Below are 17,002 nucleotides of genomic sequence, written 5' to 3'. Positions count from 1 at the left end.
TCTTGTAATTAAAATATTTTCGAAAATTGAGGTTGAGAATTTGGACTCGAGAGGGTTAAAAAGAAACGAAAGATGATAAATTCTTATCCAGGTGAACACTACATGTCTTATTTAAGAGAATCGAGTAGATTAGACTTATGAAGAAATAATAGGACAAGTTCGATGAGTTTGATATTTATTTAAAACAAATTTTTATTTATTTATTTATGTTCTTAACTTTATTGAAACATACTATATAAGTAATTGTAAAAATGAGAAAGTTCATGTCGGTCTTTTTTGGTATCGAAAAATGACATGAATTTATGGTGTTCGTATACTTCTCTGCTGTATCTGCTTGATGTGTATTATTTTCTCGCTGTGCAGGTCCGTAAATCTTTTAATGGTCCTTTTATGATCACTCCAACTATTTCTTACGACCGTAGCGATCTATTTCTATTAATTCTTGATATGGGACTAATTGCATTCTTCTCCAGAAGTCTGGATGGAAGCTTGGCCGTCGAATTTTCGACAGGTTTGTCGCGCCTGCAACACACTAATGGCTCGGCGCTATGTTTGACAAGTCAACTATAGTGACTCATACTCAACTCTGTGTCTCATGAAGAAATTATTTCTTATAATTTATCCATTCTAATCCCCTACTATAGCTTTTCGCTGACAATAAGCGCAAATGTGCATTTATATATATACGAGATTTGGTTAGGCAAGTCAATAACAAATTTCTATCTAAAATTAACAGGAACCAAATCTAAAATTAAGAAGGCATTTCGGTTTCCAAAAATGTATACGCGAAAAGGCTGGAAAGTCAACGAGCAAAGGCAATCTGTATATAAGTGAATCTATATGTTATCGGTCAATACGATATTCGACTCTGAATACCAATGAGCTTTCCATTTATTTAAGCGCGAAATGAATGATAATTATCACACCCACGCAAATATCAAATAACTTTCTGATGTTTCGCAACGAGAAGAGAAAGAGATTAGCTGTTTGCGATCGCGTGCGTGTGCCATATGCGCAAGGGGATAAAGCATAGACTTTGACTTTTATCGTTGTCGTTGAAAAAAATAATCGGCAGAAAGAGAGTCACAACATATTGTAATCCAGCTCGACTATATAGATTCAAACGTCAGCCTTGCTCTCGCGGCGTGACTTTGATGATACGACTTTGAAATTTCATTATTTTATTATCCTGAGTACGTTTATATAGATTTCTTTCCACTTCACTTTTAATCTCCAATTGTTTTTTTATCTCTCTCGCTAACAGCCTGCAATTTACTTCGATTGTAATTTTTTAAATCTTGCACGCAGTTACGAGTTTAACTGCGTTTTCATTATCGTTGCAATTATTCCATGGTTTCGTTTAACAATTGTTTCACTGCGCGATAGAGCATATTTTTGTTGCGTGCGACATGATTTTTTTCTAACATTAAATATCTTCCAGTACATTTTACACTCTTATCATTTATTTAGTTATCACATTCAAATCGCATCGGTACAGAAAACCTGGCCTGCTGCACTTGACATTTTTATTCCACTTAATTATGAAACAACTGTGCATTGCGCTAACTAATTGAGAATTACGATACAGTGATTCCCCTGATTGCCATGACAAACGCGTGTGACTGCAACAAAGAATTTTCAAATAACGAACCTTCAATTGCATGAAATAGTATACACATCGTGTAAAACCTTGCTCGTATTCTGTATTTATACGAGTCATACGTAGGATGTAAGCATTTCTCATTTGTATTGAAGTCATGACCGTTGATCTATCATTTTTCTTTTTTTTACTCTCTTCGCTGCTGATGCTCTTCTTATCGCAAATAATTCTAGACGATTCGGACCTGAGTACACATATAATTTTAAAAACGCTGATAAACTCTAATACCCGTTGAGCTGTCAATTAGCTATTTGAATTAAATTTTTTTTTTCAAGTATTTCACAATGTAATTATACTGTCGTTAATTTGCATGATTTTGAGGAATTTAATAAGTAATATTTTAGCAGTTGTTGCAATTTACATTTTCCAGACGAGCGCCTCCTGTTTTTCATGTATCTCGTGAATAATTTATTTTATGTTTTTGCGCCTTCGTTATACCAGTAATTTAAAAAAATTATTACGATACCGCGAGTCGATAAGTTACTCATTTATAAGAATGCTGAATTCTCAATTGTTTACAGGGATCGCGTTGATATCTATTAAGAAATTAACGAGCATTCGAGCGCAATGTCATTTATGCAAGACAATAATAAAGGATGAGTAAGCGCGGTTTGGGAAATCAACATAGTGAGTGGAGCACATAGCTCAACGAAATTGCGCATTTCGTACGTAACAACGAAGTCGCGCCGCGGGGATAGAGTCTTACGCGATAAATTGTGCCTGACTTTGATTGCGCTCAATAAAGCGTGTAGCCAGTGCGATCAACTTTGTTCCAAATCAGATGTTTCCCAGTTAACGGGGGGAGGGGGGGGGGGGCACGAAGAATTCATTGGCAGAGAGGAGAGACAAATTCAACTCAGCGCCTGTCAAGCATTTTCCGGTGCCGTCTGGTTAACAAGCTCTTATTATTCAATTTTCATTCTCGGTTTACCGTCGCGCGTACGCTTTCTTCATTTTTCAAGTTCGCCTCCAATTGACAAAGGTCGAGCTGCCAGACTTATTGGCAGGGCTTCGAAAAGCGTTATTTGCTGAAAACTATGGCTGATAGCTAAATGAATTTCGACGAAAGCGGGCACACACAAACGCACGTAGGCGCGCGAGTCAGTGCATCACAAGCAGACGATAACGAAGCAGAGGAAAGAGGCGCGTGCGCAGTGCCGAGCATTCCTCGAAATCGGCAAACCGCAGGACTAAAAGTGCGCGCGCCGAGCAACGTGACCGTGCACGCACGACCCGAAGATGTAAAAAAAGCCGCGAGCGATTGAGGATCGTTGGGCGTTTTTTTTTCTTCTTTTTTTAACTTTTCAACGAGAAAAGTATCGATCACGCTATCTCGATACATGCGAGATAAAAAAACGTACACGGCACTTTTCTTTCTTTCTCTTTCGTGAATGTATATTTTACAGGTCGAATGCACATTTGACGTGTGATGCAATGGGTACTTTTTAGATAAAGTCTGTGTCTACGGAGAGCAGCTGATCGCAAGAGAGCGTGTGCAAGCATTGTTTTTCTACAGTGTCTGACCTGGCGAGGATTCCCATTTCTGCAGACAACAGCTCGCGAATAACAAGCAATAAAAAATGGAGAAGACATACAGCCCGAGTAGGATAGAATCGGCAAGCAGCATCTAGATCATATCAGCCACAACGAGTGTGCGGCAGTAATGATTGAGAGGTTGCCACAGGCAAATAATAAGTGTTATCGGCTTGTCATCAAACTATTCGTCGTTGAGGAAAGGGAGACGAGCCGGCGGCGGCGACGCGCGCGACAATACGGGGGAAAAGACTGCTCAGAGACACTCCGACGGCCGCCCGTTGCGGCGATACACTAGTGCAAGCGCCGCCAAGTGCCCGCAGTTTCGCTCGCTCGCTCGAACAAGGCACACAGCTGCTGCCGATCCTGCTACTTTGCTCGAATCGTCCTTCTAGCTAATCGAGCTTTCTTTATCTTTGTGCTTTTTCTCTTTTCTTTCTGCTGTCGGTTTATATCCAAAGTAACCAAGTCAGCGAAAGCTTGCTGCTGCTGCTACTGCTGCTGCTGCTGCTGCTGCTGCTGCTGACGACTTTTCCACTTGACAGTCACATTGTACGCGTCGAAAATTTCGAAAATTTACCGACTCGACGGGCCAAACTTCTGCCACTACAGGTACCGTGAGACCAGTGTACCAAGGTTCAGAAGCAGGCTACACAAAAAGCGTATTCTGGGAATGCATAAGACTCGACGGAAAGCTCGCGGCTTAAGATAGCTACTCTGACAGCCTGCAACCACTGTTCAAGCCGAAACCGTTTCTTCCTTTCTCTCACAGCTCAGGTAAGCTCATTGTACTTTACTACGCATGCTCTCTCAGCTGATCGGACGTAAACAGTTCACTCGACTTTTACTACGAAATTTTACTTGCGCGCGTAACTTCTTTTCCGTTTCGTTTTTTTAACCTGTCATTTTCGACAATGCTGCAAACCATACCGTATAATTTATGTAATTAGTGCTTGAATGGAACGGGGAAACGACAACAATCTTTTAATGGCAATAATTTTTTTCGTCGTGGCATTTTTTTAACGGCAAACGTATAGACCTCGCTGACTCAATATGCGCGAGATAAAAAAAAGTACGTGGCACATTGTACCTTTTTTTCTTTTTTATGAATTTATTTTATAGGAGATTGGATATTAGAATTGCAATTTTGTAGGCTGCGCGTTTCGAATAAACATTTGATTGTAGGTGTACCGGATACTTTATAGATAGTTTCTGTGGCTCTATAGAATGGTCATAGTAGGGATACATATATACTTGGATAAGTAACTACGAAATTCACAAGTATACTCAGAAGCATTTTTATTTATTTTAAAAAAAGATTATTGAAAAGTATTTATATATATGTATATAAATTATTCTCTTTTCGTTTATGTATTTCTGGTAAGAAAGAGTTAATCTGAGTCTATTTGAAAGACAAACTATCTAGATAAATAAAATTATATAAATATATAAATTTACCGTAAATTTGTTTATACATAATGGGACTGTTATCGTATTAGAAAATTTACGAATATCAATCAGATACTTACTTTGTTCATCCAATTTTACGTACATCCAAGTGTAGTAAATATAATCATTAATAGCAAGCAAATCAAACGCTGAGATACAGGTGGTTTCTTATGTACATACAATTTCATCTCGTAAATAGTTTAAAATTCATGAGTTATAAGTAAAGTCATATATAGTAAAGTCAGACCTTCAAATATCCGGTTTTGATAATTCTATTTAGCAGTTAAATCTTCCAGATTATGAAGTGATAGATCATATAAAAAGTTGGAAAATACTCCCCGAACTTATTTAATGATCTAATAGCTAAGAATATTATTATATATTTTTATTAATGGATCAACTAAGATGTAATAAAAAAATGTTTATTATTTAAACATTGCGATCAAATACAGTCCTACAATTGCCAATTTCTATAGAACATAACAGCCATACTAAGCGTTATGAAAATAAATTAGTCTATTTAGCCAAACTCCTGTAGCTTCTGTTTACTCTGCTTGGCGACTTGACGATTATAGTCTCGCGCACACAATCGGACGGAAGAAAGGAAAAATATAAGAACTCTTTTAAAATACTGTGTTATCCTGAGAACAAAATGAAGTTTCAAAGAGTCAAAAAATGATTTTACTAATTTATCACCCTTCGTCTTGAGTTTCGCGATTATTATCGTTACATCTTTGTACGCGATAAGGAGTCGTCGGCACTGTAATGACACTGTAATAGCTAGCATAACTAGCCAGTAATTTTGACTAATGCTCGACTCGAAGTGCTTCGTTGCTATAATTATTGTCCTCTGTATACACACTCGATCCTACTCCTACGTCGACTTTCGATGAAAGCTTGGGACAACACACTAACGTACCAATACGTCCGAAATTCGAAGTTTTTAATTTTACCCATTACAATCATGAGTTTTACTTAAATTTCCTGAGTATTTCTTTTGTTTTATCAATTTTGAAATAATCCTTTTTTTTTTATCAATTAGTCACAAATGGCTTACGTTTGAGATAACTATAAAATAATCAACGTTATTTGAATAGTTAAGTTATGATGACTTACATTTTGTTGTCACAAATTCACACGTACACTCGCAGTAACATTCAGTTAAACACGTAGCACTTTTTTCGAAGAGCAAGTAACTTAAGCTAATATTTGCACAGCATTGTTTGATCAACGTGTTAATACCTTTATTGAGTTCGGAATTTTTTGTACCTGAAAATCGTTAAGCGAAATTCACAACTTTTTGCTGCATAAATATAATACCAGATATATATAATACCGGTGTTATATAAATAACAATAAACATTGACTATTTTCTTTCGCACTTTCGATTGTCTTACGTTACAAATCATAATTACAGTAGAAAATTTTCCGAGATTATTGTTATTGTTGTTTTTTGATTTAGAATTGAAAATGTCTTATTATATTTCAGTGATTATTTAATTCAAACGGCGCACTAAGTTACTTCCAATTTTAAACAACTTGACGACAATTAGTTATGACTACTTATGGTACTTATGGTAAGATTCTTATCTACGCTATTTATTATGCAATATTTGAAAACACTCATCAACTATCAATCAATTCATATAGAACTAAAAAGCGAGAAGAATTTGGATACGACGAAACAAAAAATTCAAGATACTCAGGATGAACAGATGGTAAGTAAAAAGAATTGAAAAAACTATTAGTTCGTTTGTTGTATGTCAACTAATGTGTATTGTTAAACAGTGGGCGCACGGTTACGAGAGAAGTCTCGCAAGCACGGCAATCACTTTACTCGCGTGCGTATTGACAGGCGGCCTGCTGCGCCTGTTCTTTCACTGGTATCCTCATCTTTATCTATACGCGACCCACAAGAAGTGCAACCTAAACGGCGCCACCAAAATTTTAATCGTGGTATGCTTGCGTGCAAACTTTATGCCTGTTCAACAGTATATTACTTATCGCCACGCACTTATTTTTCGTAGGACGATTATCAAGGCAAATACAAATCTTATATTGTCAAAGATGTAATCGCCGTGTCGACCAAGAATGTCAGGTAAATCTTAATCGCTTTTTTATAGTCGTGCAAATTGTCGTACAAATGTGCGACAATTATTTTTCCTACTACGTAAGTACGTAATTGGCGAGTCGTTGTGATCGAAACTTTCATGGTTTCTATTTTTTCCATATCTGTCGTTAGCTGCAATTTACTTTTTTTCTTTGTTCTTTAGTAATATCGTACCAGGATTCATAAGATTCACTGAAATAAAATACGCTATTAAACATTTTTTTCTTCCTTATTAGCATCTACGCGTTTCACTCTGCAATGAGCACATTAAAAAAATTTTTTTTTCTTTCGTAACCAGTTGAACAAGCAAATATAATTCCGAATAAAAAAGATAATTATTAAAGTGTAACAAACGTTATTACAGATTGGAATCATTGTCTCGCCACTTCAGCAAAGTAGATAAAAATCTGATTGATCGAATTAGAGACAAGGACTTGGAATTGCATCTGGAAAATGGAACGAGGTGTCAAGTACAAGAGTATAGAACATTTCAGTGTAAGAAACAATGCTACGTGTGGGACGATAAAATGGGGGAGTTTTCGAAGCTTACGAGTCTTGAAAAATACGCCCTGTGTCAAGATCTTCAAACGGAAAAAATCAAGGGACTATCTCGAGAAGAACAATTACTTAGGTATTATAGCTATTTCGATAATTATATACTAGAAATCTATCGAATTTTGTCGATATAAAACACTATTAGTTTGATTACTTTATTAGAATTTCTTCGAAAAACCTATTATTAAAAATATCATATTTTCCAGGCGGATCGTGTACGGATACAACGAGATTCTAGTACCAGTAGAAGGCTTTCAAGTGTTGTTTGTTCTCGAGATACTAAACCCATTCTACGTCTTTCAAGTTTTCAGTTTATTCGTTTGGTTCGAGGAAGGCTACCTGTACTACGCGTTGGCTGTAATTCTCATGTCTGCTTGTGGAATTATTACCTCTATTCGTCAAACGAGAGCCGTAAGTTTGTATGTTAAAACCGCAAAAATGCATATCATTATTTACATTGAAAAATAGCACATCGTAATATAAGTGTGGAAAAGTAGATTCTTGTTTCGTATGGCGTTAACGCCCGAGCGAAGCGAGAATGTAAAGTCACGCGAGACAAGAATCTCTTTACTCAACATGTATCGTACAGTATTTTTTGATACGATGTGTGATATGATGTGGTTTGATATGACACGTACAAAGTTAGATTTAAAGCGCACTTTGTTAAGCCGAGCGTGCGGGAAAGTTACGTTTGGCGCGTGTAATATCAAAAAATGACTTTATTTGTACGCGTCGAAAACATTTATATTTTTCTTTTTTCGATCAAGGTAAAATCGAATAACTGTGATTGTTTCCCGATGTATCACGCATTCAAAACATCACTGAACTCGTTTGACACAGTTGCATACCGACATTAAATGATTAAAATATAAACAAATTGGTTATTACAGAATCAAATAAGTCTTCGGAACACAGTCGCCTCGACAGAGACGATACGAGTGTTACGAAGTAACGGCGAGTATGAGAGTGTCTCCAGTGACGAGCTTGTCCCAGGAGATATAATCGAACTACCAAAACATCAAGCAATTGTCGCATGTGATGCTGTCCTTTTGACAGGCAGCTGTATTGTCAACGAGTCAATGCTCACAGGTAATTTGTTATTACACTCTTGAGTTATGAGCTATCGGCTTTTTATGTACTATCTCAAGTGGTAAGGTTGTCGCTCACGTGTCTTTGTTTTGCAATTTCCTTTAACCAGTCTGCCACTTACATAAACATTCTTCAAAATACATTTTCCTCTTGAAATCAATATATAGTTGTTCATATGTTTATTAAACTTTCGTTATTTTTCGAATACTAAGGTCGATTGATGATTAATTATGTTTTGTTTTCTTCTATTGGCTAGGTGAATCTGTACCAGTTACCAAAACTCCCTTGCAATCTCATCCGGTATTGTACGACTCCAGAGCACACTCTCATCACACATTATTCTGTGGCACAACTATTATTCAAACCAAGTAAGTAACTTATTGCATTTCACTGATGCATGGTGTTGTCTGGGAAAAGCTTGCATTAGCAGTAATCTGGTTTTTATGTCTTGGGTTATCGTATAATATATTATACTCTTACAGACAGTATGGAGATAAACCTGTACTTGCTAAAGTTATTAAAACTGGTTTGTGGACTAATAAAGGGTCGTTGGTCGCGGCTATTTTATATCCGCCGCCGACCGACTTCAAATTCGATCAAGATTCGTACAAACTTATCGCAATACTTATTGCTGTAGCTTTTGTTGGATTTTTCTACACTTTAGCCACCATGGTATTTTTTTTATTTTAATTGTAATATACGAATCTTCAATTTGTATCGATTGAACTGAAAAAAATTGAAAAAACACCAACATTTTTTAAATTAGAGACTATGAAACAAAGCTTTTGGAATAAGATAAGCTAAAACTCACTATACGCATTTCAGTTTGGCTTTTTTAACTAAATGATGAAACTTGAGAAAGAGTTACATAATTATATTTTAATGCTACAAGTAATTGAATAAATTAGTCGATTAATTATTATGCAGAAACGATACGAGTTGAACGTTGAAAAAAATGCCTCGTGTTTTACATCTTTTTATTATATATAGCCAGTTATTAAATTGAATAAAATATCCTACAGATCGAACGAGGAAATACTGTAACAAACATTGCCATAAAGACTCTCACGGTTTTCACGATTGTAATTCCACCAGCTTTACCGTCAGTTATGGCAGTAGGAAAAATGTATGCGATATTCCGCTTAAAGAAGAGAAAAATTTATTGCATAAATACACGAGCTATTAACATTTCGGGTAGCATTGATTGTGTGTGTTTTGATAAGGTAGTTTTTGGATTTTTGAAAAGCACAAAGCAATTAAAATAATTACTTGTTTTTGCATGAAAATTTACCAAAACAATACGTACATTTACCGTTATAGACTGGAACTTTAACAGAAGATGGCTTAGATATGATGGGTATTGTCATGTACGAAGATAACGAACTTCACCAACTAGAAAAAGATGTAACAAAGTTGGAAAACACGCGAATTTTTAAGGGCATGCTTGTTTGTCATAGTTTGACGATGATCGAGGAAGAGTTGAGCGGAGATCCTTTGGACGTGAAGGTATACGTTTTAAAAGAATTCTTTTAATTCAAATTCGCTACAGTCGTATCGTATTTACTGAAATTTAATATTAATGCACAAAATCACTAATTATCTCATTGAAAAACGTGAAATTTATTATTGCCGCATAAAATTTTATGTACTAAATTTTACAAATTGATTACGAACGTCGAAAAGTATTTCTTAATAACATATTAATGAAAATCACTCGTGCACAAGCTTAAAACTTAAAGCCGTCAACAAAATAATATCTTATTCCAGTGTGTTAAAGTCAACCGTGCAAAATTATTAATCCTGTGTGCCGCTTTATCCAATGAACTACTTTTGAAGAAATAATTCGTAATCAATGATGAATTAGTTTCTTGCAAAAGCTTATAGTCATATTATCACGAAAAAGGCCAAAGAATTTCTCTCTTTCTCTGTTTCTCTTTCTCCCTCTCTGTCTCTCTCTTTCTGTCTCTTCCTGTCTCTCCCTGTCTCTCTCTGCCTCGCTCTTTTTCGGTCTCTCTCTCTCTCTCTCTCTCTCTCTCTCTCTCTCTGTCACTCTCTTTTTCTTTCTTTTTTATCGTCTTGTCCTTTTTTATATAAACGACATGATTGGCGACAAGGCTCTGAATAAGAAAGGAGGACAATAAAAGAGGTTGTTGACGCCGTTTTGCAGATTGATATTGAGCTATAAAAAATTGACGCCGCGTCTTGTGTTTTGCGCAGTTGATAAACTCTCGCAGAGATCTACAGAGTGACAATTTAATCAATTATAAGTTTCAAAACAAAATAGACATTAATAAGTAGTCGAGGACATTTTGATTACTCATTTTTGAAAATAAAAGAATTACGAGCCGAATCGTGTGAATAATATAAATGAAATTTATTATAAAAATTAAAAATTGAAATGAAATTGCAGATGTTCGAAAGTACAGGTTGGCAATTATACGAGCCGGAATTGAACGACCCAACGAATATTCACTCCTTGCAAGCACTTACAATTTTAAAGTCACCCCATGACACCTCGCTGACTATGGAGATTCTCCAGCAATACCAGTTCTCGAGTACGTTACAACGTATGTCCGTGATCGCAAGATCGCCTACTGAGCATGGCCAACTCTATGCTTTCACTAAAGGCTCACCCGAGATGATTCTCAGTTTGAGCGTACCTCACAGTATACCAGTCGATATCATGGATATCCTAAGGTACTTCACTGAACAAGGTTATCGGGTGATTGCTCTTGCTGCCAAGGAAATCGCTGGTGTCTCTGATGAGCAGGTGAGTTCACGTATAGTATTTTATTGATGTAAATTCACTTGAAAAATTAGTTCAGTAGATCAAGGTTCTTCTTGAATTAATTGCAATTTAACGTTTTATCGGACTGACTTTATCAGATTTTGATATATCACATGTATTCCTTTTTTTAAGGTACAACAAGTAGCGAGAGACGTCGTAGAGCAAGACCTTGAATTTTTAGGTTTAATTATTTTAGAAAATAGACTGAAGGATCCAACAATAAAAGTGATCACAGATCTTCGAGATGCTAATATTAAAACAGTTATGATCACCGGTACAATTCAATTAAAAAAAGAACAGTTCTTATTGTAGTGATAAATTTTGAATGGGTAATTTTACTGCACACAGGTGACAATATACAAACGGCAATCAGCGTTGCAAAAGAATGTGGAATCCTGACACATGAAGAAACGGTAGTAAGCGTTACAATGGTACCCAGTGATAACAAGGATCGACCCGAAGTATTCTTCAACGTACAAGGACTTCCTATATTGGTAAATAAATAGCGTTTTGTTATCGATGCACGTGTGGATTATTTGAAGAGCCGTTGAAGCTGGCTATTGATATTATGATATAAAGTCGATACGCACGATCTTTTATATCTTGAATGATAAATACGGATAATTTCCAGACTTTACGTAAAACATGAGTCATTTCAAATACTTAAATGTTTTCCGTTCAATAATCGAATCGTACAAAGTCGCAGAAAAAAATCCGCCTTTTTTAGATTACTACATGAACGAATTTCAACTATCTATTTACCAATTTTTTATACGATCTAATAAGAACTAACTTTATTTCAGGAAAATAAATTAAGGACCGTATCTATGGGAGATTTGGAATGTGGGCTCAAGTCTCAAAATTATAAGTTCGCATTGACCGGTGATACATGGCAAATGCTACGCGAACATTACAGTGACATATTACCAAAAATCTGTATAAAGGGTGTAGTTTTCGCTCGAATGAGCAGTGATCAGAAACAACAACTTGTTGTTGAATTGATTCAACTAGGATACCACGTAGGTTCGTATTATGAATTTCGAAACAACAAGTCGTAGACGTTAAAAAATTATCTCACCAACAAAACAGCTAGGTATTTATTCAACTAATGTCATCAGATCGAAAGAATTTACGAATTAAATTATATAGTTCAAGGCAAAATGATATACAATTTACTAACAAAACAAGATGACATTATTTATTTTTATATATATAATATTTAAAAATATTATATATTTAGAAAAATTATTACGTATACTCGAGCAAACAAAATTTTCGATAATTTAGAAAACTTGCAACTAAGAATGTGAAAACAAATTTTTCTTTCAATTATAAGATCGTTGGTATTTCAACTAGATGTTCAGGAAATGCTTTTTTATATATTATTGCAAAATAATTCTTGGACTACATTTGTAGCTATGTGCGGTGATGGTGCTAATGACTGTGGCGCATTAAGAGCGGCACACGTTGGAATTTCGCTTTCCGAAGCAGAATCAAGGTAAATTGATGCCATTGCACGATAGTATCATCACATATACGCTTCTTTACAACTTTGGGATAATGACTATAACACTGATGAGCGTATAAGCACATCTTGTTGAGTAAATAAAACTAATCTATGTATGAGAAGCACGTGAGACAAAGTAGTTAACGTATCTTTAATAATCATTTATTATTCATTATTTTTAATTTTGAAAAAAGAATTACATTTTTTATTTTGTTGATTTCATCTGCACAAGTTTAATTAAATATTGATAAAAATTGATAACGATTAAATAACTAGACTGCACGCTTATTGAAAAACTGTTGGTTTCCAAATTTTCTGTACGTTTCTTTATCTAAATTTGTTCTCAAATATTAAATGTTTCATTCGCAAAGCTGACAATCTTAAAACAAAGTTGATTAAATATTGCTTACGTCTGTGTTATTTAGATTCTAAATAAGTGGTGGTCATCAATAAAAAATATTATTTGGTCTCTTAATTTAATGTAATTTATTATAAAAAATGAATTTTTATTAACGCTAACAATATATAATATATTTACAGTGTCGCAAGTCCATTTACATCTCGAGTTCCTGACATCACGTGCGTGCCAACAGTCATCCAGCAGGGACGAGCAGCTCTTGTTACATCGTTCGGCATTTTCAAGTTCACTGTTTGCTATTCACTCACGGAATTCATTAGTACAATTATCCTTTATTCCATCAGTTCCAATTTCACGGGCATGCAATTTTTATACGTGGATATTCTGCTGTTCGTTACTTTTGCCTTCTTTTTCGGTAAAACCCAAGCTTATGAAAAGCGATTAGCTAAAGAACCGCCAACTTCGAGTCTCATAAGCTTTACACCGTTGTTTTCCTTAACCGTTCATACAATCATAATTGCTGTATTTGAGCTCATTGCCTTCTACGCGGTACAACAGTTCTCATGGTTCACACCGTTCGTTCCGAGAGATGAGTACCTCTACGATGGCTATGAAAATTATTCAGTTTTCTGCCTGTCTAGCTTTCAATACGCTATGTTAGCCATTGTTTTCTCACAAGGAAAACCGTACAGAAGGTCTATCGACACAAATAAATACTTTATTATCTCAATTGTTATGCTTTCAATCCTTAATTGTTATGTCACGTTATACCCAGCACAGTGGGTCGTTGACGCACTAGAGCTCAAGATGCCACCAGTTTACGACTGGAGATTTATGATTGTCGGCCTTGCATTCATAAACTTTCTGATTTGTTTCGCTTTTGAATCCTTTGTAGTAGAATATATTATCCAACAAAAGATCAAACCAAAGTTGTACAAGCCTGAAAAGGCGAAAAAGCAGTACTTGTTATTAGAGCACGATTTACAGTGCAATCCACATTGGCCTCCAATTAGCCGGGAGCTTCCGTGTTTACCGATAACACCGAGTTACGAAAATATAATCAATTCAACTCGTAGAGCAAGTATAGCCGAGTCAGCTATATGTGTTTGTATTGTTAACGAAAATGAACAGCAACAAACTCACCCGGATTAATTGATTGCCAAAATTGGAGTCAACAATTGAGCTTACAAAAGCGAGTTGACTTGTATTAATTGAATTTGTATAAAAGTGATATTTATAAGAGTATTATTTACAAAACTTTTGTACATTTATAGACTAAGTATTATAGACCGACATATTTTTAAAAAGTGAAGACGTTGATAATAAAAAAAAATACTGTTACCTTGACTGAGTTTTCATTGTTTTATCAATAATAAACCTGTCCATGCATGAAGTAGAACAAATTGCATATCATTAACCGTGAGTCTGATTCATTCCCAGATTCAAGTATTTGAATTTTCTTAGCGTTTTCTGAAATGATACCAACGGTATAATTATGACAAAATATCACTGTTATGAAATTCTCATTTTTATTTCTTACCAATTATTGCATCGTAATTTTCTTCTAACTCTTTTTGTAACCACTGCCTATATTGTAATACAACTTTGTTCAGCATACATATTGTGCTTTCATGGATTGTATCTTTTAACAGTAATGCTGGCAGTGTTTTAATGAATTCTTTGAAGACTTCTTCTCTATATAAAATAAATTAATTTTTTAATCGATATTCATTACAAAAAATTGAAAGTAAATATAAAAAAATATAATTTACTCATGCAGATGCCGTAAAGTGTGATCCATTACAATATTTTTAAGAATTGCAAATAAATGTTTTTGTAAATCTTTTTTTGTTTTGTTTAGATATGTATCAATACTGCTTTTCAAGACCTTTCCAAGGTATATTTTATTTCTATACCATATCGCACTTGCTTGCAGAAATAGAATATTTAAAACTTTAACCATGCTTCCAACTGCAAATGCTTCATTATTAGACCAATTTTCAAGTTTATCTGGAAAAATACAGAAACTAATATAATAGAGAATATTTCTAATTCCAAATATTTACTCTTTTTAATCCAAGTCATTTTACATTATGTTTACCTGTTAGAAATTGCATTATTTCGTTACAGAAATCAATTTTTGCATTTTTCTTATTACTACGTATTACTGTATTGTTAGAAATAGTTGTGAACCAAATGTAAATATAACACAAAGTTAAGTTTTGTTCCAGACAATGAACTAAAGACTGACTTGCAAATTCATCTCCTGACCTTTTTGTTCTTGAATTATATTTTTGTTGTATGTAAGGGAATTCATGCAAAAAAATTTTTATAAAAGCACTTTGAAAGTTATCTCTAAACCAAATACTTAATACAGAAGTTCCATTTTCATTTTCAAGTAGTTTTATGTATTCAATTATGGACTGGATTATACTAGTAATGCACTTCAGAAGATATGCTGCTTCTGCGGATATAAAAAGTTGCACATTTGTGGAATTTGAGCTCTTGGGACTAGCTTCTAACCAACTATCAAACATCAGAGGCATTAAAGAATCAATATACCTTTGTAAGGTATATGTGTTTAATGATTTGTCATTTGAATTTTGAAATTCATCTCTTTTAAAATCCATAGAACAAATTTGTAAACTGATTGGTGAATAAATTGGACAACAAACATCTTCATCTTTTATATAATAAATTTTTGAAGGACAGACTGACGAGTTAATGGATAAATATTTCTGATGATACACTATAGCTGATAAAAATTTCTCCAAACTATTTAAGACCTTGATTCTCCATTTCATACAAGTACTTTTTGTATTAAGATTAGTTGTCAACTGCCTTCCTGGTTGTGCTTGAGATCGAAGCTTGGAAATCATATCCAAGAAATATAAGAGAATTTTATGGCTATTATTAGCAAGAGGAACACTGCAATATTGTAACAAAATATCTAAAAATAGCAAAGAATCTTCCATTATATTCTGATCAATGTGTGTCATTGCACAGGTCAAATATGAAATTAAAATGTCACAGAAAGGAAGTAACTGATCTTTAGAAATGGAAGCCAAAATAAAACTTAAAGCTTTTAAAGATTCTCGCCTAATAGCTTTTTCTTTGTCAAGCACTAAGATTGTAATGCCTTTAAATAATATATTCAGTTGAATATTCAGAACATCAACAGAATTTCTAGATATTATTTCTTTTAATTCTCTGATGGCATCTTGACGAATAGATGAATTATAATGCTGTAGCCTTGTTAAAAGATCCTGAAAAAACGACATTAATTAGGAAAAATTCGAAATTGGGAATATTAATATTCTTTGCATATATAACATTATGAAAAAATTACCTTGATGTTAAGTTTCCTTCGACTAAGAATTTGAGTTTCATCTTGTTGCTTTAATTGTTCACGAATTATAATTTTTTTTGTCTTAAAGCTCGCATCTGTGATGTTCAAACCTTTTGGCAGTGATTGAGATCCTTTGGTTTTTAATTTTACTTTTGCTTTTTCAGATTTTAATTGTTTTTGATGTCTATGATTTTTACCCATGTTATCCAATTAAGTCACTAAAAACATTAACGGATAAATTTACATCCGCAAGTTGCTGACGTAACACTTTATTTTTGTAATTATTAAATTTTCTCTAACTAAATTAGATTATTATATTTTTATACATTATATTTCAATAAATTGATGAACGCACCTTAATTTTTTAATGTGAGATTTTTAATAATTTATACTAATCGTAAAACTAATTATTTCATTTAGCTATATGAAATAAACATATTTTACATGTTTTCCTGTACCATACACGTGCACATCATGCCGATAAACCGATATAAACTAAGGTTAGGTTAAGCTAAACCTCTGCGTATGCGCATGAGATGAGACGCGTACAATATATATACATATATATTATCTGTTAAGTCAGCTGATGTTAAAATGATATTTA

General features: G+C 34.2%; 2 protein-coding genes across 2 annotated transcripts; one reads left to right on the top strand and one right to left on the bottom strand.

Moving 5' to 3' along the window:
- Window positions 1-3,135: 3,135 nt before the first annotated feature.
- On the top strand, window positions 3,136-14,396 carry LOC131666001 (polyamine-transporting ATPase 13A3-like). The gene is made up of 18 exons (XM_058938314.1): window positions 3,136-3,970; window positions 6,132-6,219; window positions 6,293-6,360; window positions 6,431-6,598; window positions 6,670-6,740; window positions 7,117-7,383; window positions 7,514-7,718; window positions 8,198-8,396; window positions 8,653-8,764; window positions 8,879-9,068; window positions 9,419-9,619; window positions 9,717-9,902; window positions 10,807-11,166; window positions 11,317-11,458; window positions 11,533-11,678; window positions 11,988-12,207; window positions 12,601-12,682; window positions 13,232-14,396. Exons 2-18 carry the CDS (start codon window positions 6,198-6,200, stop codon window positions 14,199-14,201), a joined length of 3,609 nt encoding a protein of 1,202 aa, XP_058794297.1. The 5' UTR covers window positions 3,136-3,970; window positions 6,132-6,197; the 3' UTR covers window positions 14,202-14,396.
- On the bottom strand, window positions 13,850-17,000 carry LOC131666002 (testis-expressed protein 10 homolog). Its single transcript, XM_058938315.1, has 7 exons — window positions 16,754-17,000; window positions 16,399-16,616; window positions 15,151-16,315; window positions 14,822-15,059; window positions 14,590-14,744; window positions 14,392-14,519; window positions 13,850-13,989 (listed from the first exon to the last, which is right to left on the bottom strand). Exons 2-6 carry the CDS (start codon window positions 16,597-16,599, stop codon window positions 14,416-14,418), a joined length of 1,863 nt encoding a protein of 620 aa, XP_058794298.1. The 5' UTR covers window positions 16,600-16,616; window positions 16,754-17,000; the 3' UTR covers window positions 13,850-13,989; window positions 14,392-14,415.
- Between the last annotated feature and the right edge of the window lie 2 nt (window positions 17,001-17,002).

This window comes from Phymastichus coffea, unplaced genomic scaffold (genome assembly GCF_024137745.1).
Source record: "Phymastichus coffea isolate CEN01 unplaced genomic scaffold, Cenicafe_Pcof_1.1 PCOF00055, whole genome shotgun sequence".
In the NCBI taxonomy this organism is placed as follows: Eukaryota; Metazoa; Arthropoda; class Insecta; order Hymenoptera; family Eulophidae; genus Phymastichus; species Phymastichus coffea.
Note: the sequence above shows the minus strand (reverse complement) of the source record. Positions and strands in the feature narration are given on the sequence as shown.